General features: G+C 38.1%; 1 protein-coding gene across 3 annotated transcripts in view; it reads right to left on the bottom strand.

Annotated features, from left to right (window-relative positions):
• Nucleotides 1-25,964, bottom strand: part of ptprub (protein tyrosine phosphatase receptor type Ub) — a 298,931-nt gene that overhangs the window by 94,346 nt on the left and 178,621 nt on the right. For all 3 annotated transcript variants that reach the window (XM_088326610.1, XM_088326611.1, XM_088326612.1), the window contains exons 8-12: nt 18,779-19,096; nt 14,291-14,400; nt 9,184-9,385; nt 3,794-3,896; nt 2,977-3,250 (exon numbers count right to left, since the gene is read on the bottom strand). In XM_088326610.1, the coding sequence (XP_088182736.1) occupies nt 2,977-3,250; nt 3,794-3,896; nt 9,184-9,385; nt 14,291-14,400; nt 18,779-19,096 (1,007 nt within the window). The remainder of the gene's footprint in view (nt 1-2,976; nt 3,251-3,793; nt 3,897-9,183; nt 9,386-14,290; nt 14,401-18,778; nt 19,097-25,964) is intronic.

The following is a 25,964-nucleotide window of genomic DNA, read 5'->3' as shown; positions in this document are numbered from 1 at the left end:
ACTTACTTTGGTGCTTTTCCAACTTAATTTTGTAAGATTTTGATCATATGTATATGCCGCTGGGATGACGGACAAATGTCACCATGTGTCATCACACCATAGAGAAATTGGTAGGAAGTGTACTTGATAAATACTTAAACAATGGTGCTTTACCTGCAATTATCTGAACCCAAACCTGATTGTAGTTTCGTGATAGCCTTGTCCTTCACGTACGTGATGAGACACTATGAGTAGGACAAGATTTTTTTTTATATAATTTTATTATAAAAGCTCAAATTCACATTATAAATTTAGTAATTTGTTTGGTAAAGTATAAGAAAATATGTCAATAGTTCACCGTTTTTTGTGTGTGTGTGTGTGCAAAATTCACCTGAAATCCCAATCCAAGACGTACCCAAAATAAGTTGAAAACTCTTCTTGGACCGTTGGATGTTTTTAGTCTCTTTTGAAAGGTAACACTCTGAAGTTTTGTCCCAAACTGAAATAATCACTGTAAGTGGTACTAACATTGAGTGGAATACTCAATAATCAATAAGACAGAGGCTAACGGCCATATTAGGAATCGTTTTAAGAGTCTGTTTATTTACAAACGTAAATGGATTACAATGAATAACGTCCAATGATGCAGAAATGCTTTAAGGCAGATTTTTTTTTAATCTGTCGACATCATCGTGTGTTTTGAAGTAAATATTTTACACTGTTGGATGGTCTTGGAAGTATCTATTCCATGTTTGCGTGCCTTCAACTTATTTGTTGACTGGCAGGGGACATAATTGTTGCGCAACGCTGGACTAATAGTTTTTGGGTATCTTTTTTCAGACTGTGATGTTTTGGTGATGAGTACATTTTGATATCATCAGTATATCTTCAATCCCAATAGTTTAAGCTTTCTAATGATATGTGGCATGACATATTTCAGTGACTAGCGTCATCGTAAAGACACGTAATTCTTTATCAACTGTCCGATGGCTCGCCGTCGTTAAGGGAAGTACAACGAAATCACTTGGAACCTTTTAACCCCCAAATAGTAATTTTTCACCAGACACGAAACTAGTGACTGATCAATAACCTTAAAAAGCTTGCAGAAAACCTACCTACCTCACCTACCTAGATAGCTTGATAGATACATTCATCATAATAGCTAAAAACAAAATTAGATTTAGCACAAAAATAACTTTTCTTCAATCATGTCGGAGGATATAAATTAGCCAATATGTATTGTTGAAATGGTAAATTCTGAGAAATTTTTACCCAATAGGGTATCCTAACAAAGCTGGCAAATAATTTGATGTCGAATTGCTTGCCGGTTAACCGACTAGTTTATCCACTAAATGGTGATAAGTGGCATGAAAAGGCATTCAAGGTTTTGTAAAACCCTGTTTCTCTGTTGATTGATTCAGGACACAACAGCCCACAAGGACACATCGCCAAGAGAGGATATATTAAGGACAAATATAAAACAATTGGGTGGCAGGCATTTGGTCAAATAAAGCGAATGGGAGCAAATCAAGCATGTCAAATAAAAAACAGACCACGAGGAGAATGCTGTTGACTCACAGTCATTTTCGTTAATTACAACTTTGCTAGCCAAGAGTAATGCATGTGAGTAAAAACCCATTTCTAGCTTGTTTTGTTTTATAGAGACTCAAAGTGCTGAGGAATTAACATATATCATATTCAAACAGTTGGACTGCCAGCTCCAAATGTTGCTATCAACCAAGGCTTTCACAGTGTAAACACTCTTTTCAAGGGTTGTGAACCCAGACAATGCCAGCTGTTATAACACAGCATTTTCCCCAACAGATAATCATTAAAAGTGTTCCCAAACAGATTTTTCTTTCAATTAAGCACAGAACGTGTAGTGTTCCTCCTACCCACAAGTATGCAAATATGTTGTAAAATATTCCATGCAGAGATTATAGACATTTAGTGTCAAGGTTGAATCATCTAGCTTGTTTCCTGTAGAGCTTTGATGTCATTGAAGAAACACAACACTTTCAAAATGTCGAATACCATTAACACAACATGTAAAGCGACCGCCGAAAATGACAGCGTTGGATAGTTTAGTGATTGCATACCGCTCATTTCTGCTTGGAGGTAGGCGATTGTAGCTCTTTGTGCTTTTCGTCGGATGTGTCATGGACAGTATAATTTTGTCTGGTTCGCTCTCTGTTCGCGCAGGGGCTGCTGACAGCTTCCCAGTTTGGTTTGCTTCCGGTTGGCGCTCGTAGGCTGCCCACTGTGTGCTGTTTGGCCGGCTAGCCTGGCATTAGTTCCGGTTTTGCCGTGTCCGTGCGCTTTCCAGGTCGGCTTAGCGTTTGCTCCTTTGGCCCTTTTCGTTAGATGGTTCCTCGGTTATTCTGGCTGCTCGCCATGTGTTTTAACCTAGCCTGGTGTTAGCGCCAATTTTGCCTTGTTCCTTGTTTTTTTTTATTCCGAGCTGACTTTGCGTTAATAGCCATAGCCGTTGCCTGATGTTGGTTCCTGGTTAACTGGGTTGTTCACTGCCAAGGCCCTGGCTGCCTTTCGTTGTTCAGTTCCAGTTAGCCCCCCATTGGTGCAATTTCTCTGACACTTAGCCCCTTTTTGGCTGCTTGCGCTTTGTTGCAGGGCTAGACTTAGAGCACCTGCTACATAACGTCGAGGTATTGTTCACAAAAACAACCAAAAACAACCAAAACCCTGATTAAAACACTAACCTTTTCGAATAACTAACATGTAGACCAATATGGTGACCTATGATGGCCTGCTAGGGTTCTGGTGTTCTTCCAATGACGTCACAGCTCAGGAAACAAAGACATGCTGTCTTCAAAATGCATTATCTCAAAAAATAGCTGGAATATACCAAAGAAGTATCTATAGATTTCATGCAAAACCCATTCCTCACATTTTTAGGAATTCTGGAATACCTTAAATACCGCTAAAACCTATAACCGAAGAAGGTGACACTGGGCAAACAACTTGATTCAAACTCACCCCTCTAAAGTTGCTCATAGCCTGGAAGTAGACAAGGTAGCTTTTTCGCGGGTCCAAAGGAGTGTTCCAGTAGCCATTGTAAGTGTGATTGTCTCCCACAGTGAAGGGACTGGCCTCTGGCAAGCTGCTGGGGGGCAGCTCGGCAGTGTAATAGTGAGGGGTGCCCCGAGCCTGCGCCTCGCCATGGGACATCGGCAGAGGGAAACACTCTTGAAGGCCCAGCTCCCGCTTCACTTTTTTTACCAGTTCCTCTTCTACCACCACCTGGTATGTGCTGGACAAAAAAAGTAACACATATCATAGACCGGATTTTTTCAGGTTTTTTAATAATGCAAAAGAAACAAAGAAAATTTGTTATAAATTCAAATAGAACTTTTAATAGCTCTCTGAAACATTTTACAGTCAATATATTATAATTTCAACTCAACTACCATGACTTATCTTTCACTTAAATCAAAAACAGTACAGGAAATAAAATTAGGCTTAGCAGCAAGAGAGAAGGAGGGGAGGAGCGAGAAAGAGGATGACTCGGCTTCAAAGCAAAGCACTTTAACCTTCTTTTGAATATATTCAATCGGCCAATTGAATTGATAATTAAAAGCAAATCCCAAATATTGTGCCGACATTATGCCCGACCAGTAAACAGTCGACCGCTAACATGCACACACACACACACACACACACACACACACACACACACACACACACACACACACACACACACACACACACACACACACAGACAAAGATAAACGTTCAACTCAACATTTATCCAACTGTTAAAGCTCCAGAAAGGATTCAGGAATGATTTTCTCACCTGACAGGTGCTCCTCGACCTTGGGCAGGGCGCAGAACTACAGTTATGGTGTTCTCAGTTTCGCTCAAGGGTGAAGGTATGTCGCCATAATCGAATGTAGGCGCTGAAAAAAACATTGATATTGTTATTGAAGTACTTCGATTAATACTACCCTGATAGTTGTACTTAAGAAGTGCAAAATTGACTAATTGTGAAACAGTCAAAGGAACTTGAGTATCTCAATTTAAAAACAAATATTCAAGGCATTTTTACTGCTTTTTATTCATGTATACTATCAGGAAAAGAATTACACGCCAATGGCTGAAACATTTGTTTAGGTTATGGACGCCGAATTAATGCTACTATTGTCAGGACCAGAACAAATTGTAGACCCAATCGCATAATGTTACTCACAAATGTATTAAAATATAGAGGAAAGGCAGCACCAGCGATCCGATTCTCGCTAGACGTAGGAAGCAAGCTGCTCACGGTATCGGAGCGTGTTCCGAATGCGGAAGTGGATCTACCGGAGCGGGAGATCGTAGCGTAGTTAGACGGAAAAACAGGTTGTTAGCCGCAACGGGAGATCAGAACGTGGTTGGGGTAAAAAAAACGCGTCGTTAGCCGGAACGGGAGATCAAAACGTCGTCGGGGTCAAAAAACGGGTCGTAGCAGGAGACCAACGGGGAAATCAGGAACGGACGAGTGGAAAACGGGTGACAAAACGGGACCGACGGGATCCAGAGTCAAGAATGCTTGCCTTGTGAAAACAGAGGTTTGGTGACGGACTGACAAAGGGTGAGTGAGAGCGCTGAGCTTAAATAGGAGGGAGAACCAATCAGATAACCAGCAGCAGCTGGCGCCAAACGAGCGGGCACAGGTGAGTGCCATGAGTAATCATGACAACCATTGCATTGTGAAGAAGAACCGGTACGTCTGTTGATGCTTTTATACAAAAGGAGTGGCGCATGGACATCATTTATAAGGTTAGGTAAGATGACAAAAAAATGTTTTCCTATGCTCCAGTTTAAATATTGCTATCCTCATCTGCCAATCCAATGGTTCATTTATTTGCAAATTTGACTGTGCCTAATCAGTCATGAACCTCACATCAGGTCACCACAATAGACTTGCATAATGAGCAAAATTAGTAATGCAACTTAACTTGACAAAAAAAAGTAAGAAACAGGAAGTTCAACCCATTTTCTCAAACTGAAAGTTCCTGGTCAATGTCAGACTTCAAGGTTCCCATAGTCATTATTAAGTTAATACTTAAGTCTGTTGTAGAACCTGCACGCCAGCGGAGCCAATATCATAAACGTCCACGATCCCACTCATTCAGCACATAATTTGAAGTCCCCATCAAGTTTTCCTGTCTACAGGTCCAATTAAAAGTCGTGGTTTTGGGGCTAAATTGATTGAGTTTTTCGTTTAAAAGGATTTGGCTTAAGCCATGCTCCTCCCTGGAGTTATGGCAGCACATTTCACTTTAATATCACTACTCAATTAGCAAGGGAAGAGAGGCAAAACTATTCATGTAGAATAAATGATTACTATATTAAAAATGGTGAACTAACACCAAAGCATTCAGTCCTGAAATAAATTAGCTTTGGGCATTAAAAATAGAGGGCAGGGGAGTCAGGGCCGTAAATGTATTTTTCAAGATTCAGTCTTGCTGAATAGATTGACCTTGAAAAAATACCCGTCTCAATGTATATGATTGTGATCGTAGACCATTGGATTTGCTTGGAAGACAGTTTTAAAACCAATGTGAAGGATTCAGGACTAAAGAAAATGTTAGTGTTGGGCCTTCCAAGAAGATAAAAAAGATCTGCAGAGACCTTTGAATGAAATGAAAAAAAATCTCAACTTGTTTCTGTGAGATTACAATTTCAACCTATTAACTATGTTCAAGTATGTTTGCTTACTGAACGGATTCTGCACAAAACATTCATTATACATTTGATGTGTTATTGTACATCATAGAAAATGAATTGAAAAAAAAATCATTTGTAGATGAAATTTACTACAAAGGTGTAAATCAAATTGACATATATGAAGGCACCAATCAGTCATTTCTAAACTTATGGCAAAATGAAAACTTCACGTATGAATGTTGTACTCATTGACACCCATTATAATAGTAATTTCCGTTAATCCTATCTATCTACCTTGGTCATATCCCTCAAGAGGGGTGACCGACAGCAACACACACACATACAATAACAAAGATAATAAAAGGGAAATAAATAGCAAAAAAAAACACACAAACATTTTTGGACCATGGCCAACCCAATGAGTACCAATGTTGTAAGTCTTAGGTATGACTCGGCCGAGGCTTGAACCAGCGACCCCCCAGTGTCGGAGCGGGCGCCCTACCATCTAGGCTACCGATCTGGTTATCAATGACAATAAAAACCATTCTCTTCTATTTTAAACCACCATCTGCCACTACAGACCAATTACATATGTTTTCATCTTTGTTTCACTCAAGGCTAACACATCAACCTTTCTTTTCGTCATCATCCGATCTCCTCTTTCTGCCACTCAGTCGCTTTACTTCCACATCCTCTCACATTTAGTGACCCTATAACTAGGGTTTGCGAGACCTTTCAGTCTCCCGCCCCCAAAGTTCTAGGTCTAGGTCTAGATATAGTGGAAGCTAGAGCTCTTGTTGGTGATAGGAATGAGTGGAGAGGTGTTGTAAAAGGATAATGGGATGTTTAAACGCGTTTCTAAGGGATGGGCAGGGCACCCGTATGATGCGGCAGGGGTAAACCAGTGAAAGTTGTCGGGCCTTGCTGTTGAACAGGGGAGTGTGTTTTGTCACCCTGACATGGCCGCTTTCTTGTGTCCCGTTTCATCTGAAGGGACGAAAGCATGACCAACTTGGGTGCCGAGGTGCTTAACTTGTTTGGGCATTTGGGTTGGCCATGGTCCAAAAAATGTTGTGTGTGTTTTCTGCTACTTTTTCCCTTTTTTATTTTCATTTTATTTTCTTTGTTTCTGTATGTGTTTCTCTTGCTGTCGGTCATCCCTCTTGAGGGATATGACCAGGGTAGATAGATAGAACATACGTTTTAACGTAAACGATCGTAGCTTGTGTCTAATCAAAGTTAAGTTTATCAATAACACATGGTTTAAATACCCAGACGTATTATTCCACCACACAGCTTTTCGTAATCAGCACCTTCTTTGAATAAATCAATTAAAACGGTTACATGAATTAATTGATATATAACTAAACTAATATTTTGTAATGTGAAATTTTAAAATAGTGAATCGATTGAGTTACTTTGATTCATTGGCCAACTCTACTTTAAGGCAGGGATCGTGCTTTATAAAACAAAACAGCTCTCCGAAGAGAGATTTCGGCAGTGTAAACACGGCACGGTTGACGTGACTGTCACGTACCTGGTGGTGCATCACAATCCCTACACACACACTAATGCGCCATTAAAAATGAAGCAAGGTTGAATTTCCATCAGCATTAATAAGCTTTGAAACTCTCAGATATGACTTTTAGCTCCCTAATACACACGCAACATCATTTTTGAAAAATAGTATTCAGTAGCGATGTTTCAAGCCAAAGTTAATTAATGTCATAAGGACAACAAGATGACAGGCTTATAATTTGCTGAGAGATGCTAAGAGAAATAACTTCTACTGACTCAGAACCCCGCCTTCAAGCACAGGACGAAGATAGCGTGGTCAAAAGCAATTGTAATTATAGCACACAGTCGGTGGAAATTGGAGGTGAACTATAAACAGTGTAGCAGCTTTTAATTTACACAGCTTGAAGACGAGTGATTTGGAAGGGTTATGTTGGCAAGACCGTGATTTGGCAAATCGTTTACAATCTGGCCGTAATTTACAACGTGGCTGTTTCTACAATTTTAAGTAGGCTAAACAAGATGGAAGAAAAATGCTGGATTTAGAACAGCCATATTTTGTTTATATGTCATTTATAGTTGCAGAACATTTTTTTTTTTTGTTAGCGTGACGTTAGCCTTTCAAATTCGCAGTGCATGTTAGAGCGTTTTATGTTCAATGTTCGCCAGAAGACACGTAAAGATGTCTGCAGATAATTCCTTACTCTTCATCCTAGCCCGGTTTGCGTAATGTGGGTTTTTTATGTGTTATGAGGAGCTTGATTCATGTTGTTTGATCATTTTAATCCGGCTAGCGAACAAGGTAGAGTATGAGTGTCAAACAGGCGGCCTGAGGGCCAGTTGCAGCTTGCGGGTTTATGTTGTGAGAACCCTGCCATAATAAGTACATTTAATCAAAGGGATCGATATGAATGCTCCTTCTGGGAAGGAGATCATCCCCGCTTAACAAAGTAAATTCACCTTGTATCTATCTTTAGGTGAGTTTCTGCCTTTGAGCCAAGTGTGTTACCTGCTTGAGCATGGTAATAAAGTACAACTTGGTTGTATTTGATTCTGTTGCTTCATCATCAGCAACAAATTAGTTTGAAAATAGTTATGTTTAGAACAGATCGGGGTGAGAAAATTAAAGGTGAAATCATGTGATCACACTGATTAGAATCTGAAACATAATTTAATTTTTCCTCTTACTCATAAGGTTTAAGTTTTCATATTTGAGGAAAGAAAGTGGTTTTAAATATTACTAGTGCTAACTACTAACTAATCATAAATGGTTTGGTGTGCAAGATTTTTGCTTATATCATTAGCATACATATATATATTTTTTGTTTTCCTAAAATCCAGAATTGTATTTTTCAAATTTTTTTTTTTTTAATGTACTTTTTGCACCGGGGAGCAGGCCAGCATTTAGACAAAAAGACACACATACAAGAATAAGATAAATATTACTTACAGTAAAAGTAAAATAAGCCAAAACATATTAGTTGAAGATTTTTACATTTTACATTTTACAGTACTTTTTTAACTACTTTTTGCAAGATAGATTTTTTTTGTGTTGGGGAAGACCAGGCTATCCTAAAAAGTGTTGTGTTTATTTGTTGGTGAATGTATCAGGGGTCTCTAACGTGCTACCACCAGCAATGTGGTCATTGTGATTTTCTGGTAAAATGAATTAAGTTATTACTTTAGAAATGCATATTAAACTGGGTGCCCTTTGCACAAATTCGTAACAAAAAGTAGCTCTCAGATTAAAAAGGGTTGGAAACCCATGACTTAGTGAATCTAATTAAACCCGCTGAAAAGCTAACAAATATATTCCAATAGGATGATGTAAATGAGGTTGGAGAGCCCTGGCATGTGTACGATTCTGTCAATTGACAAAACTCCACCCTGCAATTTTGTCAGGTCCAATTGTTTTGAATATGCACTTGTTGGAAAAAATGTAGAATGTATGTTTAATTATAATATTAAATTATGTTGTAATACAAAAATTAGAAAAACAAAATAAATTGAGTGCAGTACCTGAGATGTTTGTGGTGATTTCAGTGAGGGCTGTCTGACCAAAGCCCTTCCCTGTCCGGGCGCGAACTGAGATCAAGTAAGTTGTTCCTGGGTGAAGATTGGAGAACATATGGTAGGTCTCGTTCTTCAGCTTGGATACGGTTCTTCTCGGTCCGGGGACGTTGATCCCGGGATCGGACGACTCGATGCTCTGGTAACTGATCTGCCGGCAAACCAAGAGTCACAAAACTTTATGTTGTGGGGCTGATGACGACTTTTAAAGTAGAAAATTTTAGTGACTCAATTTCTTTGCACTAACTGCTGATTGGCATTGACCGTGGTGAAGATAATAAGTTAAAGTACTTCACAAAGATGTCACAGTTGAAATTGACTTCAAGAGATTCAACATTTAATAAATGTCATTAAATTAAATGCCTACACTTTTCAAAGTGCTTATTTTCCACTCTTGTCCAGCAGTTTCAATTGAATTCTCAATTAAATGCGATGACAAGAGATCACGTGGCAACAATCTGACAAGCAAAGCCATTTAGAGAAAATTAGAGCCTGGAAGAAGTCTCTGGAATGAATATTCACACGGAGACCTGACATGAACCTGTAAAACATGCACATTGTACCATGAAACCTATAGGTTTGAAAGGCACATGAAAACAATCTAACTTATTTATTTATTAGCAAAAGAAAAAATGTATAGTTGGATATTTTTCTCACTCAACAAATGTGTCCATATTGCTAACAAGATTAAGATCTGCTTAAATGTGAGTACTGCAGTTGGGTAACATATTTTTGTTTTCTATTTTAATTTGAAATGTTTATAGTAAGGTTGTTTGATTGCTTTTGTTTATGATTATGCAAATTTTGTAATTGAAGAGCAAACGAATTTAACTCAATTGAATCTCTAGGATTTTCTTTTTTTCATTATAATTTTTTTTTTTTCATTACAAACACAACGGTGAAATAATAACTATACCTGTTATGAGAGTGTTATTAAACCTGAAAACTGTGTCATTGGTTGCAGAGTGTTCAAAGACTTCAGTGCAAGGTTGTGTCATTCGCTTTTATGAAGTAACGTCTTTATTTATATATATATATATATATATATATATATATATATATATATATATATATATATATATATATATATATATATATATATATATATATATATATATATAGATACACATATACAGTGAAAAAAATAAGTATTTCAACACCCTTTTTGAATCCCTCTTAGAAATAATGGAGGGGCCTGAAAGTTTCATCATAGGTGCAAGGACTGTGAGGGAGATAAACTAAAAAGAAAATTCCAAAATCACAATGCATGATTTTTCAATAATTTATTTGTGTGATATAGCTGCGGATATACCCAAGTATTTGAACACCTGAGAAAATGAATCTTAATATTTGGCACAGTAACCTTTGTTTGCTATTACAGAGGTCAAACGTTCCCTTAAGTTTTTCACCAAGTTTGCACACACTGCCGATCTTGGCCCACTCTTCCACATAGATCTTCTCTAGATCAGTCAGGTTTCTGGGCTGTCACTGAGAAACAAGGAGTTTGATCTCACTCCAAAGATTTTCAATTGGGTTCAGGTCTGGAGAATGGGTGGGCCATGGTAGAACCTTGACATGCTTCTTACGGAGCCACTCCTTGGTTTTCCTGGCTGTGTGCTTCGGGTTAAAACACCCAGCCACGACCTATCTTCAATGCTCTTATCGAGGGAAGGAGGTTGTTCCCCATTTAACATGTTCTGCCATTTATATAATATATTCCTTATTTTACAATGTATTTTACATATTCACTATACACAAATAATTTTCAAAACAAATCACAAAACAAAGAAATTAATTTTGAAATTAAAAAATTTATTTTGAGAAAATGAATGAATGAATGAATGAATGAATGAATGAATGAATGAATGAATGAATGAATGGTCGGTATTGCCATTTTGTAATAGCATAACAAATTTGGAGGGCTTTTTTTATGTAAAAGTAATATAAAAATATTCTAAAAAATGTGCAAAAGGATTACACCTACAAACAATATGTCAATAGTATAAAATAAGTCTGAGCAGCCACAGAAAAGCACACTAAAAAAAAAATCAAAGTACACTTCATTACAAATATGGTGACACAATCTCAAGCATAGAATATGAAAATATCTGTATATTTCGGTAGTGCAGGTGTTAGCACATTTGCCCTGGAGAGTCTGTACTTGCCCAAGACACACCACAGGAAATGTTGCCCCTACGACCCTTTTGGAGAAGGTATCCAACCAACAAACCATTTATTAAATTATTTTGCAATACACCATGTCTAGAAAAAAAAGGAAATGTCTTGGACAGAACCTAGAAATGAATGAGTAAATCTTAGAGTGGTCTGAAGCCAAAACAGATATGGAAATTAAGTGTATGAAGTATTCGTTTGCAAGCTCTAAAAATTGCACAAGCCAGACAAAGAAATAAAAGGGTTTACTGCTTCCTCAGGTTGGTGTACAAGTTTTTTTTGTTTTGTTTTTTGTTTTACTATCTGGCTATTTTAAAGCAGTTTCATGGTGTCAACTTTAATTTGAATATAAACGGTAATAAGTAACTTGGTAGTTACTGTCAGAGTAACGAGCTGCTTTTTGGTATCAGTAATTTGGGGATAACATGATTACTTTTTAAACGGGGTAACAAATAACAGTAGTTCTTTTTTTTCCCAGTAACGCTGCAAGTGACCGAAAGCTGAAGAGTATCCAAACACCAACCACTGCCCCCCGCCCCCCAACATTCCACATGAATTGCAATCTACCACGTCGCTCAAGTGCGCAGTGAGGCCAAGATAACACTCAAGCCACAGATTTACTGATTATCCTTTGAAGAGCTTTTAATGGTGCTGAAGGAAAGCGCTGCACTGAGAACCGAAAAGCTGAAGAAGGCTTGGAACGTCATCAATCGGCTCAGCCACAGTCAACAACGGTTTAGTCCCGGCGATATGAAAAGAATTTCTATAGCTCTATAGAAAGCCTTTACAGTCATCTGAGGGAGTTCACAAACGGCCTCCCCCACTTATATGTTAAACCGCAAATCCGATTTAAGATATTTTTTCAAAAGAGATGTTGCGAATGAGGAAATATTCGGTGGGCCAGAAGGTCTGTACAAGCAGACACCAAACCATTGGTATGCTCAAACAGATGATGTTAACCAGTTCTTGGGTAAAAAAATAACCAATATTAGATTGAAAAAATGGAATGGATCCAATGCTCGGATTGATTTGATCCAACGTGTTGCTATGTTTCGTACAAAATGACCCTAATTATTATTACTTATTCATTTTTTAAATACAATTAGTGAACCTTTAGGTCACATATACCAAAGTCAGGTCCTATGGGCCACATCTAGTCCCTGCGGATGTTTTCTTTCTGGATCTTGGTTCATTATTGTACCGTACATCAGAAATAGTATAGTAGTATAGTATTCATTTTTACCATGTTTTTCTCCTTACACTTTTTTATTGTAGTTTAGTGAGTGATAATTAGTTTAGGTGATTTTAGCCCTCTCTTGCTGAAATAGAATGTAAAGTTTACTGATGGTGCGTGAATATTAATGGGTTATTTCATTTAATATTTATGTAATTGGGAATTTTGTCTTTTGTGCTTGTTGAAATTTAGAGCTTACCTATGAGCCATAATAAAATATTGCTTTATTAAATTTGATCATATTGGAGTAGTTTTGTGAGCTTTGCAGGTTTAATTCGCTTCACTAAATCAAGGGTGTTCAACCTTTTTCAAAAATAGAGCTAGTTTTTGTTACTAATTACCCCAAAGGGCACCTATTTTAATATTCATTTCTAAAACAAAAACATAACATGTTATTTCTATGTTGTTACTATGCTATTATCTGGTTAATTATTGAAAGTAAGGTTAAGACTCAGCCAAACAAAAATATATATTTTTTTACTATAAAAGCAAAGACCCAGCACTGGTGAGCTATTATTACAACAGGTCACCACGTTGCGCTCGACTCTGTGTGACATTTTATTTTTTTTCAACATTTTATCAGTCCAGTTCTTGGTTTGTAGAGAACTCACCCAATTTTTTTGTGTAGATTTGAATGGATCAATATTATTGGTTTCAAATAAAGCAATTACATATTTTTAGAACTGGAATACTTTTGGTGGGGTAGGAGTATGAACAAAATAACCCATTTGGGAAGTTAAGGTAGGGCAGTGTTTATTTGAGTAGAACAACCCAATTTGATTTAAGAGATTAACTCGGGCAGTGAATTGGGCCACTCCTGACACAAATTGGGTTATCTTAATTATGTTTTGAGAGTAACCTTCTTAAGATTCATTCAATTACAACATCTCTGAGATACAAACGGATTTGCAAAGTCAATTGTATGAGTTTTACAATGAATGCTTCATTTTTAATAAATGTTAAAATCTAATGTACCCTTTGGAGTCCCTCACATATTCCCAGGAGAACCCATGATTTGGTGTAACAGCGTCAATGAAAAGGTCATAAAGTGTCTTCTTCTTTAAGAGACATATTCAATTCCAAATTGTTCGCCCTTTAAGGCATTTTACTTTCCCAGCTTCATTAATAATTTGGTGTTAGAAAACCATTTTTTATTTTGCCTCTCATTTTCAACAGGTCAGGTGATTCATTCTTTCAGACACAAAAGATGCAATAATAGCTAGCTTCATTCATGGTAGCACTAAGCAGGATGAATAAAGTATCTATCTATCTATCTATCTATCTATCTATCTATCTATCTATCTATCTAAGTTTCTCCTAATAAAGCCACATGCACTGCAAAGGTACTGGTTACATAAGAGGTTGGGGCGTCCATGAGCTCTCCCAGGAACAAAAACAATATAGAAATGAAAAAAGGATTCCTTTCCACCGGTTGCCGGTTACATCCAGCTAACAGTTTTGTAAAAATAGGTTCATCTTATGTTAAACTAAACAGGAGGTTTGCTGGTGTTCTCATTTTACGTCCCAGGGAAATATACATGTAGAATAATGTCGACTCAGCGGTATTCGGAGGACATATTTTAGAACACAATGAGTAAAAAGAATGAAAACTCAGCACTTATCTAGTGGCATTTATCTGAAACGACTCACCTCATACTGGGTAATGAGACCATTGGGCTCGAGTGGCTCCTCCCACTTCAGGAAGATCATGTCGTCCAGTGGGGTGAAGGTGAGCGACTCTGGTGCAATGCCTCCGGGGACTGGAAGACATTTTCACCACAGACACTATGGATCAAGTCATGTTCCAGCCTGTTAACATTCATGTTTTGACCGCAAAAAGATACAAAACAAACCAAACAAAAAGACCACAGATGGGCTTGAATTAACAGTAGGCAGAGCTATTGCAATTACACAGATCAATAATGTCTGCGTAATGTTTCTCGACAAAGCTGAAATATGTAGGTAGTATAAATAAATGCCATCTATGTATGCCTTTACAGACTTCTAAAAGGAAGGTTTTCTTAAAAACAAAGAAACGACGCAAAAACCCTAAGCTGTACCTTTAAACTGCCGACTAAATTGATGAATATTTATGACATACACATGTTACATATTGTATTTATTTGTGTATCATGCAGATATTTTTTTTAACTCAAAGCATGGGTGTGCTTTATACAAAACAATTTAGTAATTTACCGAATTTGTGCAATGATTGATCAGTCAAAAAATATTACTAGCAGCAAATGTGAAACATTGGATGAAACGGGATTCAAACCTGAGTTGTGGCAGTGAGAGCATCAAGTCCTAACGATGAGCCCACTTGGGAAAGAGATGACTTATGGCATTAGATGTGACCTAATCACACTATTTTTACTCAGAGTACCAGGGACAAATTTTAAAGAATAGAGAAAACAAAATGTCGTCCTGAAAGATAAAAATGAATGCAAAAAAAGCACAGCATGGAAAGCACGGCTTTGAAGGACATTAAATGAATGCGTTGTAAACTTAATGTTGGTATTGTGTTCAAAGTTTATGTGGTGTATCAATGATTGTAATCACGGCTGCATGTATTCAAGAACGTTCATCACTTACAATTATATACACAAATTAAAAAAGCAAATGTAGAAAAACAGTTTAGTATTACCTGTTAAATAAAGGGACACTGTAATATTGCATCATTAGATGTGACTTTATTGTGTAGACTAACTGAAAACGAGTGCTAAAAAACACAAGTACAATTACAAACTATGGCGACTCAAAGTTTGAAAAATGCGCAATTTTTTGCCCAGCCTTAAATACTGTGTTTTTCTTTTTTTGCGGGGTACTCTTAGCAGAAAGATGTGAGCCTCTTGTTATATAAAATAAGAAGAATTTCACGACCCATAAGTAAAATGTGCTGTTTGTATGAAGATTTAATGTATTATTGATTATTATTTAAATCAATGCTGTTTTTTTGAAATAAATGAAGTTTATTATTACTAGGAGGTGCTAAATAATACACAGTGTCCATTTAACAAATGCTCCATAGCAGGGCTCAGGAACCTCTGGCTCGCGAGCCATATATGGCTCTTATCATGAGTACGTATGGCTTGGAGACTAAATTGATTGCATGCAAATGTTTTCCATGTTACTTCTATCTTATGTGGTCGAAGCCCTATGCAATGCACACAAAGCCATACCAATGCTGAAGTTTAAAATGGTTAAGTCCAGTTCATAAAGGGCACATTTTTAGCTACAATTTACAGTCAATGTGTCTCAACAAAAAACAATTTTAGGCTGTACAATGTACACCGCTAAGGAATCTTTTATATGGAGGCTCATTTAATAATCCATGTTCACTGTTGAGACACCTCATAATAAAAATCAACATATTCATTCCTGTGAATCAACACCTTAAAGTATTATGATTTGCCATAATTGAGTACCGAAATTTAGGATCATACTGTGTCAAATTTTAGAGGTGGATATTTCTACCAAGGAGTTACTTACCTCCCAATCACAAGGTTTAGAAAAAAAAAAGCCTTCATCATTGTTGTCTTTTAAAAAAAGACTCCCAGCCAATTGTCTGAATATCCTATCAGTTGCATGACAAAAATCATTTGACCTCAACTACAGTACTAATGTGCAGAAACACAAAAGATAACCCGCACATAAGGCCGCACAGAGAGCTATCAAAGGGTTGTTTGCGGTGACTGATATAGTTTCTGATTCATGAAGAGCACCTTTTGTTATGCTAATTCAGCTTGCCACAGCATCAACCTCTGAATTAATGTATCAGGAAAGAATGGGAAAGTTACGTAATGTTCAATAGTGGCATTAGGGACTGTGAAGTTGGTAGTGGCAGGCGGCCACATCTTTTGATTGCCACTGCATTTTAAATCAAATCTTGTGCTGCGAGTTTACAGAGAAGCAATGTTGCTGATTGCTGACAAAAAAGGTGAATGTGTGAGTCAGTTAAATAGGCAACATTTAAATGTATGTGATTGAAGCTCTGATCGAGCAGACGCTCTAACTTGCATGTGTCAAACTCATGGTCTGCGGGACAGATGTACCCCGCCATATAATTTTATGTAGCCCGCGAGATCTTAAAATGTCTGCCTTCAAAAGCGCTTTAACTCAAAAACACATTTCCAACAAAGCCTGCCGACTATGACATCAGCAAAGTGATGGCTCAGTACAACTAGACGTTGGTACTGTAATTCTATATCAATGTCAATGAGCTAAATTGAAAAATAAATTAGCCTAAAAGCATGCAAGAAGATTTTGTTTTTTTAATTTTTACCTCGAATTTCCCGTAACTTGAGCGTATTTTCCTGATATAAAATAACTGAAAACCAACCTATTTGTTCTTATCCTCTCAAACGCATCCAAGTTAACACTAAATAGCTATAAAACATATCATCCTAATCACTACAAACACATTGAAATACTAATTGAAAATCTAAATGCAGAAATAGAATAAATAATGATAATACAATGAGGGCACCTTACGCCATTTTCAGATGAATTTTTTCAGTTCTGCTCCGAGTCGTTTATGTTACATGTTTTGGGATCATGTGACCATTCAAGATTGCAATACAAAGATAAGTGCACATTTACAAATGCAAACAAAGAAAATGTGAACGAGGACTTTGTCACATAAAATGTGAGCCTTATATTTCCAGACAAAAGCAGCAGGGCAACCATGTTGTGGAGAATGGTGCCAGATTGCAACACAGACATGTCTTTTTGTGTTGCTATCATTAGTGGCTGCAGTGATTATGGACCAAATTGCATTCTCTTGTTATCATTCATCGGGGATAAAAGAAAATCTTGAGAAACCTGACATTGACGCCAGTGATACAGAAAGAAAAGTGTAGTATTTTGATAGATTACTCCCACTGCTGTTCAATTCGATATAAATTAAGAATTTGGGGGTAAAAACTTGAAATATCGTTAGTAGGTTGTAAATATTCAATAAAGTATTGTCAGACCTCCTGTTTTACTCCTGTCATGTATTTTATAAGTAATGTTGGCAAAGTCATTGACTAATTTATCCTTTTAAAGGGTGTCATACATTTTTACAAATGTTACCCAGGTGTGGAAAAGGGCAGCTTGCCGTATTCCTTGGTGCTGCAAAAAAACAAAAAAAAAACACAAAAAAAAACAAGTCGCATCATATTTAAAGCCGAAGTGTTTAAAATCTGAAAAGAAAAAGTAGCAAATCATACTCCAGAAATGACAGTAAATTATGTTACGTTTGTTAGTTATGTCCTGTCTCGATAACTGTAATGGACTACTCTCCAGTCTCCTGAAGTCTAGCTGGTACAAAATAAGGCAGTAAGGCTTTTAACTAGGACAAGAACGTTTGATCACATAACCCCGATTTTGGCCAACCTAAATTGGCTCCCTGTCTGTTTAAGTTGTGATATTAGGGGTCTAATGATATTATATAAGATTCTCCATGGACTTTTTTTCCTGATTTAATTCCCCTATTTGTTTCTGCTAAGAGCATTTGCTCAGAAAACACTGAAACCAAGAACCAAGAAGAAATCCGTATGTTCGAAAGCATTCTACATTTGGGCCTTTGTGCTGTGGAATGCTCTGTCCACAGAGATTCTATCTGCAACCTCAGTGGAAGTGTGAAATCTAGGTTTCTCACACACTTGAATTAAATAGCTTATAAATGATGTTGATCTCATACTCTTGTCTTTTTGTCTCTAAAGGGAGAAGAGTGAGCCTGGTTGTTGCACGGTGAATGAATTTTGAACCATGGTACCGACACTTGGACCTGATGTACGCCAACATCTAGGACCTGCTGCATCAGTCAAGATTTTGGAACATGAAGCTGTCAACCGGAAATTATGTTATTACCTATATTTTATGTTGATGATCTCCGTCTATTGATGCCCCTTATTTTCCTCATGCTGAGGTATTTGAGTTTATCCTTGCCCTTATGTACATTATAGTTCAGAGTATGGTCAAGTAGTAGTCTGTACAGGTGTTTGAGACTTCTTGAAATCAGGGCTATACAAATAAACATGACATTGACTTGATTTGCAAACTGCTTCATGACTCGTGAAAAAAAATACAATTTTACATAAAATCTTTCTTTTTGCAACATCATTTTATTTCCCATTTCTCCCTTCAGGGACTTACTGTCTTCCTCGGTTTGGAAGGTGACCTCCCTGCCCTCTTTCTTGCCCTCCGGGTTGGAAAGTGACAATCGGACATGGATGCCGTGGTAGGGCGGCAGATCACGCAGCGTGAAGCGTGAGGCGTTGTGCTCCACTGCAAGGCACTCGCGCACGGTAGTGTTGTGGCCACCGCCACCCCCCGCCGTGGTGTAGCGGTAGCAAAGGGACACTGAGTAAGTGTGGCAGCGTGTCACATTGAAGGCCAAATTCTCCCACAGTAGAGACAACTGCCTGGGCTGGATGTCTGTGGCTGTCAGGCCTCGCAGTGCACGCATGGGTTCTGGATGAATTAAACAGGAAGCACAAGATTAATGGATTACATATTATGCTATCAAATGTGTACATTTTTCATGAACAATTTAAAAAAAAGAAGTCCATATATAGTGGCTAGCAAAAGTATTTACCCACCCAAGAATTTTTGGTCATATTGACACATTTCAGGCTTCGAACCTGAAGCTAAAAAAAACCAAAACGAATTCTAAGAATCAACAAGTGAGAAGCAGTCGTGAGGTGAAACATTTTCAACATTTTATTTTTTATCAACAAACGAACAAACTGAAAAAAATATGTAGCAAACTATTGGCCCCCTGTTCTCTCCAGAAGTTCCCTGCTGACTTGTGAATGATCCAATGCCGACCTAAACGACCAGCAATGACAAATAGAGTGGACCTGTGTGCCATTTAGTCAGAGTTAAAATGCACCTAGTCTGTGATGGGCTCAGAGGTCTTTGAAATGAGACACAAGCATTATGAGACCAAAAAAACACACCAGGTCTGGGATAAAATCGTGGAAAAGTTCAAAGCAGGAATAGGATATAAGTCAATTTCCCAACATTTACATATCTCCTAGAGCAGCAATTGTAACAAAATGGAGGGAGCATAAAACCAATGCATTTCTACAAAGACCTGGCCGTCCCTCTAAATCAGCGGGAACCTATGGCTTGCGAGCACTTTTTGACTTTATTTTCAAAATATTGTATCGTATTCAAGGTATAGTTGACATGTTGAGTTTGTTATATTTGTATTTTCGTTACATTGCTGCTTTTTATCTGAATCACTTGGCTTTGGTTCTCTTTGGCTATCGATACATGAAACATTGTGTAAACTCTTAGAGCTGAGACACACAACTAAGCTTGAGCTGCTCGATGGGTTTTGACAAGAATTTATCTAGTTCCGACTAAAGCCAGAATCCTCAAACGCATTGTGAGTTTTGATGCTTGCCTTCCAAAAACAGCCACGGCCCAAACTAATTCAACTGTTGCTCGCTTGCAGCTCCCCCTTTAGCACAGCGACAACTCATGTCACTTGTGCTAATTAAACAGACAGTGTGCAGCTGGATGGTGCCGTCAAACAAGCCCTGGTCTCAATTTTCGTCGATTTAGTCCATCCCAGTTATTTGCCCTTTGGTTAATGCCATAAAAAAATCTTAAATGCATGCAAATAATCTCACTTCTGCAAGTCACTTTTCATTGTTAAGTCATCACATTATTTTAAAAGAAAGCAAACATTGGTCATGTTTCCCGGTTAAGCAAACGACAACTCTCTTTTTCATGAAACCTGAAAGACACACTAAAGCTCTTGTAGGGCGAGGCACAGAACCCTCAGTGTTCAGTAGTGCATCCCATTTGAGGACTTAAGCCAAGGAGATTTTCGTTATCAATGAGGCATTCATCCGTTATTAAAACGGTGGAGGCGTTTTTCTTTCCCTCTCTAAAGTAACAATGTATCGCCCTGCCTGTTAATTATAACTAGATGTCGAAATTTTGGTTGAAATTGCTGATTTTACGGCTGCTAAATGCTAGTGGACTCCTGTGAAATATTTAAGCAGGATGAAGTTGAAGCTGATCCGGAAAATATTTGTATTTGAAAAAACTAAAATAGTTGATCCTGGTTTCAACTGCACAACCCCTTGCCACAGAGCTTTGAGAGTAGCCCAACGATTTATATACATAAAATTCCGGCCCGATCGGGAATCATGTGCTATGTTCAGAGGAAGCGATAGCGGTTACCATGACAACACAGTTGGCCCATGAACAAAAAAAGCCCATTAACAATGAATAGGTATAAGATTTTCCCATCCGGAATACACCACGGTACGATTGGCAGTCAGTTATGTGTCCGGAGCAGCATAAAAACAACAAATCTGCCCAATTAATTTCAAAATATTATTTATTATTTGTTATTAACTCTGATGGATTCAAGTGTGTTTCAAGAGGGGGAAAAAAACAAAACATGAAACGAAGCAAAGAGCCAAAGTATTTAGAAAATATGATGAGGCAAAAAGCCGCATTCTTATTGACCAAGAGCCGCATGCGTTTCTAGAGCCGCGTGTTCGCCACCCCTGCTATAGCATATGAATCACCTATATTTTGTCTTACAATATATTTTTATAATTTGTTATTGCAACATTAATTGCAGCCTGGTCATCCAGGAAGGGGGATTACTTCATGAGCGGTCCCTTCTCAAGGTTTCTTCATTTTCCTCATGTTGAGGTTTTTGAGTTTTTCCTTGCCCTCGTGTAGGTTTAAAATCAGGGGATGGTGTAATAATAGTCTGTGCTTTGCAATAATCTGCGATCCTTGCAGCCCTTTGAGACGTCCTGTGATTAAGGGCTATACAAATAAACATGACTTGACTTGTTTCAATACTTCCACAATAAGACATAGAGAATGAGATGCAACATTATAAGCTGTCGTCTTTTCTTTTTTTAACACATGGAACTTTAATAGGTTGGCAGGTGCTTCACTAAGCAGGGAAGGCAGCATTTTGTTGACTAATTTAATTTGAAAGATGCGCCGTAGCATATTTCATGCAAATTTTCCATCTATTACTGCCCTAATATACATAACTCTCTGTTTATATAGCTTTGCCACTTCATCATCTTTTCACTGGCTAGTTTGTGCATGTTCAAGCACTACTACAAGACAGAAACAACATTGTATGCAACGTCCAAGCTAATTTGCATTTATCCTGTGTGGTAACAATTATATTGAAGTAAAATGCTGTGACACCTCCAATCTACGCAGCGCGCCGGTGCAGGCACCGGCCTTCGCTTTTCATTTGCATCTGAGCCTCTCACAAGCAAAACATCGACTCCAAACTCATGCAGACTAACGTGGCCCGGCTAGCACACAAAAGCGGCAGTGCTTCATTTTTGAGAGCCCCTGTGAAAAAGTATTCCATCGGTATAATTGATAGCCTGCGCAGTCGGGGTTGAATAAAAAGAGGGCAGTGAACGCCGACTTCATAAAAACAGGGGCGGCGAACGGGCCACAGTGTGCTCATTGTGGCTTTTCTCAAAGTGGACATCCTGCCAGGCCCTGCCTCGTCTTGTTTGTCGATGCCCTGCCGGACGCCAATCACGGGCAATCCGCAGCTGCCGTGGCAAGGGTCCGCCAGCCCGGGGCCCAGTGTTGATCCTAAGAGATCGGGCATGAGATTGGAACCGACGGGGTTTTGTTTTGTTGTTTCCCTAAAACTCTAAGGGAATGAGGTGATTCGGGTCGACTGTGCCAGGCGAGGAAAGACAAGCAAACATGAGGACGTCCGCTCAGCGTTCATGGATACAAGATATGACAAAAGAGCACTTACACACAGTTAATATCACATTTAACTCGTTCAATGCCATTGAGTGCAAATATGTTTTTAAAAGCTTCATTCAAAATGTAAAATATGCAGTTTTTTAACACAAAGGGTTTGGCGCAGCTCATCAGTAAGAATCAAGCCTCTGGGAATAATTTCCGTAAAATAAAACACCATCAGATGGCAGGAGTGGCTTTCATCAGATATTTGACCACACATTGAGTAAGCCCAAATTCCTAGTGTTGCTCCCTGTATCAAGCGATTGAGAGTGTGCAGGCGACCCCACACAGGCATAGTGGAGCAGTTTGGTGAGACAAATAGTAACAGCCTGTTAACTCTTTAAAAGAGATTCATACTTTCATAAGAAGATGACCAAGTCCCATCGTCATAATCTAGTCAATGAGGGGTGATGTTTAGTGGATGTTTGCAGGGACGTGGTCGCCCAAAAGAACGCATATTTCATGTCGACTAAAATCGTGTTGAAATTCATGCATCAAGTTTAGTGTTCTTGCAATAAACTTATTTTTCAAGCAAGGTGCCCTTGTGTTTATGGGAAGTATTGTAGGTATCACAGGTATCACAAATCGAAAAAAAAAAGCACTTAAGATAAATTCTGCTTGAAATTGATCCCTTTCCTTGGAAACGAGTATTTTCAAAAAGCCTATTTCAACTGTTGTTAAATCTTTTTTCTAATGAAAAATTAGGGTTCAAGCTTTCTTTTGAGATGCCTATATAGCTTCAGAAATACATTCTCTGTAGGCCTTCAAAAATGAGTCCAAATTTGCAAAGATTTGCTGGCACAGGATCTTCCTTCAGGATTGTTCTAGTGACCCCGAAGCAGGTGGAGGCCTATTACGGCACAGTGCTTTGGGGACCACCTGCAGTACAAATGTTGCCCTATCCTCCATGATTAAGTTGAGGTTGTTTCAGGCTGTGCTCCTTTGCCGTGCTGATAATTAAAGAAATGGCTCATAGAACACACCTGGAAGGCAAGTAGGGACTATGTTCACATTCACGGAGATTAGTTTTACAGTACCCGCCCGAGAAAGTTTATCTATGCGGTGGCATCAGGTTCATTGGAAGGGAGGGGATGACACCGTATGGCCTGTGACAGATTAGTCACAGTGTCAAGGCATAGCTACCAGAGCTGCAAAAATGCACCTTACAGTGCTCAAAAAATCCTTATGCTCAGAAGATAATTACCAGCTCACCACAACAGCCCCGCCATCAATTTTGCCGTGCTCAAACTTAATCAGGCCAACAGCGAGGGGGCTATGAGGATTGGGACATGCTATCTGAGGTCAGCAGGGAAAGTGTAGACCAGATGGTTGAGACGGTGGAGCTCTGAGGAACCGGTGATTTCAGACCGCAGGAAGGTCGAGAAGGTGAGTCGCACCAGGTGGAGAAGTTTGGCATTGTTACATCTTACAGTAATGTCCTCAAGGGGGGCCTTACGGCACATGATGGCATAGAACCGAAAAAGCCGAACAAAGTGTGAGACAATGGGAAACGGGGGTCATGGGACTGAGGATGGAAATGCAGCATTTGTTAAACATGGGCACAATTTGATGTTTGTGAGCTGTTGAAGAGTGCGGAGAGGGGAAACAAATTATTTTGAAAAGTGTGTTCACTGTAGTTGAATTAGAATCACAAATGGGATTAGTCATGTCCCTGACAGAATCTCATACTCGATTTTTTTTTTTATTCTCTTCAGCACAGCATGTTTAAATAAAGTCATTACAATGATTTATCCAACTATTGTGTATTCCTCAGTTCACGACACTGAGTGCCATAAATTTTGGACTACAGAGCGCATTCTATTAAAAGCGACATGATTAAATTAAGAATAAAACTCAATGTTATCTCTGTACCGGATTTAAGGCCTTAAACAACCATAAAAAATGAACTAATTCACGTTCAAGTCTTACATTTTAAGCCCAGCGCAAACCAATCGCATGGGGAATTTGACTTCAACACCTTCGGCTGCAGAACAGCCACGGTCCCGTCACCCGCACACATGACGCTGTTTTTAGCGGCATCGTTTCTTTAGTTCTGCTCAGAGTTGTTTAGGTCTTGTGTTTTCCGATGAGGTAACTCTTCAAGATGGAAATTATAAAGACGGGTATTTTCTACCCCTGTTTGTTAATTATTGATTACTTCTATTTGTTTGTGTGCGTGACGTGACTACATAAAAAAAGTTATAAACAAACAAACAAAAGAGCAAACAAACATAAGAACCAGAATAATAATAATAAGTTATTTTACTGTTTGCTAGTGACAACACAGGAATAAATCTCAAATATCAGTTAAATATGAGTTAGTGTTTAGGAGCATGGACAGTTTCCCACAGTGCTCTGGTAGCCCTACCAGGCTGACCTCCAATTACGTGCAGACAGGGGAAGCAGGTCATCATGGTAAAAATAAAAAATTACATGTATTTAATGTTATAGTTATTTCTCATTCAACACCAAAATGTATGGATTTTGTTTTTCAAAATCACAGAAATTTCACATTATATTGTCAAAACAAGTACTATTTAACATTTACTTTGCTGAGCGTATGCAGATGCAGTGAGGCATGCAGCTATCTTGCCTCATGGCAGAGGGCAATAGTGAAACCAAGGATTCTGATTTGGGGCCCACCTCAGCTTCAAACAATAGAATTAGTGATAGTATTCGGGAGCTAATAGCAGGTCAAGCTATTCAGTATTTTTTTTCCTGGACTTTTAGGATTTATTTTTGATCCTTTTATTTAATATGAGAAGCGCATAGACTCCAGTTATATGCTAAGGTAAAACAATAATGGGTTTTTATGCCACATACGTTGCTCTGCCAATCAAATGGTGAATAGGTTGTGGGCTAATTCATTTCTAAATCTGACAGTGATTAACCAGACAAACACCTCAGGGCATGTCACAGCTATCTGGTCTCTCAAATTTGAATTAGTTGATAACATTATTAGGACTCAGATATGCATTGTTAAAACGTAAAATAACTCGAAGCCCAAAAAATGTGATGAGGACATCGCTACTGGATATATATGTGTCTGTAGGCAGAAAAATGAAGATTTATTTTCAAAAAGTAGTGACAAGAATCGTGACATTGCATTGCGAAAGTTTTTGGGCACCAGCACAAATGTATTACTGCTTAAATGCATGACTTTTTTTCTAAAAACTTTGCCTTTTTATATTGTCACAAATACTTCCCATCATTAAAAGGACTGTATTTACTGCCTCCAAGTGGTACAAAAACCCATATAGTAAAAAAATTATAACAATAAATAAATTATATATATATATATATATATATATATATATATATATATATATATATATATATATATATATATATATATATATATACATATATATATATGAACGCTAGGTAAAAATACATACCAATGTCAAATTTTATTTAAAAAAAAAATAGAATTTGTTATCTATTTTACACAGCGGAATTCCCAGTTAGAGCGCCGCCATTTTTGTCAGGCATCCTGCCGTCACACTGTGCTGTGTATTACTGGCCCTCACACGTACCAGTCAACAAAGTGTCATGGTCAAATATTGCG

Source organism: Urocampus carinirostris, chromosome 2 (assembly GCF_059441175.1).
Source record: "Urocampus carinirostris isolate Australia breed hairy pipefish chromosome 2, RoL_Ucar_1.0, whole genome shotgun sequence".
Taxonomy (NCBI): domain Eukaryota; kingdom Metazoa; phylum Chordata; class Actinopteri; order Syngnathiformes; family Syngnathidae; genus Urocampus; species Urocampus carinirostris.
Note: the sequence above shows the minus strand (reverse complement) of the source record. Positions and strands in the feature narration are given on the sequence as shown.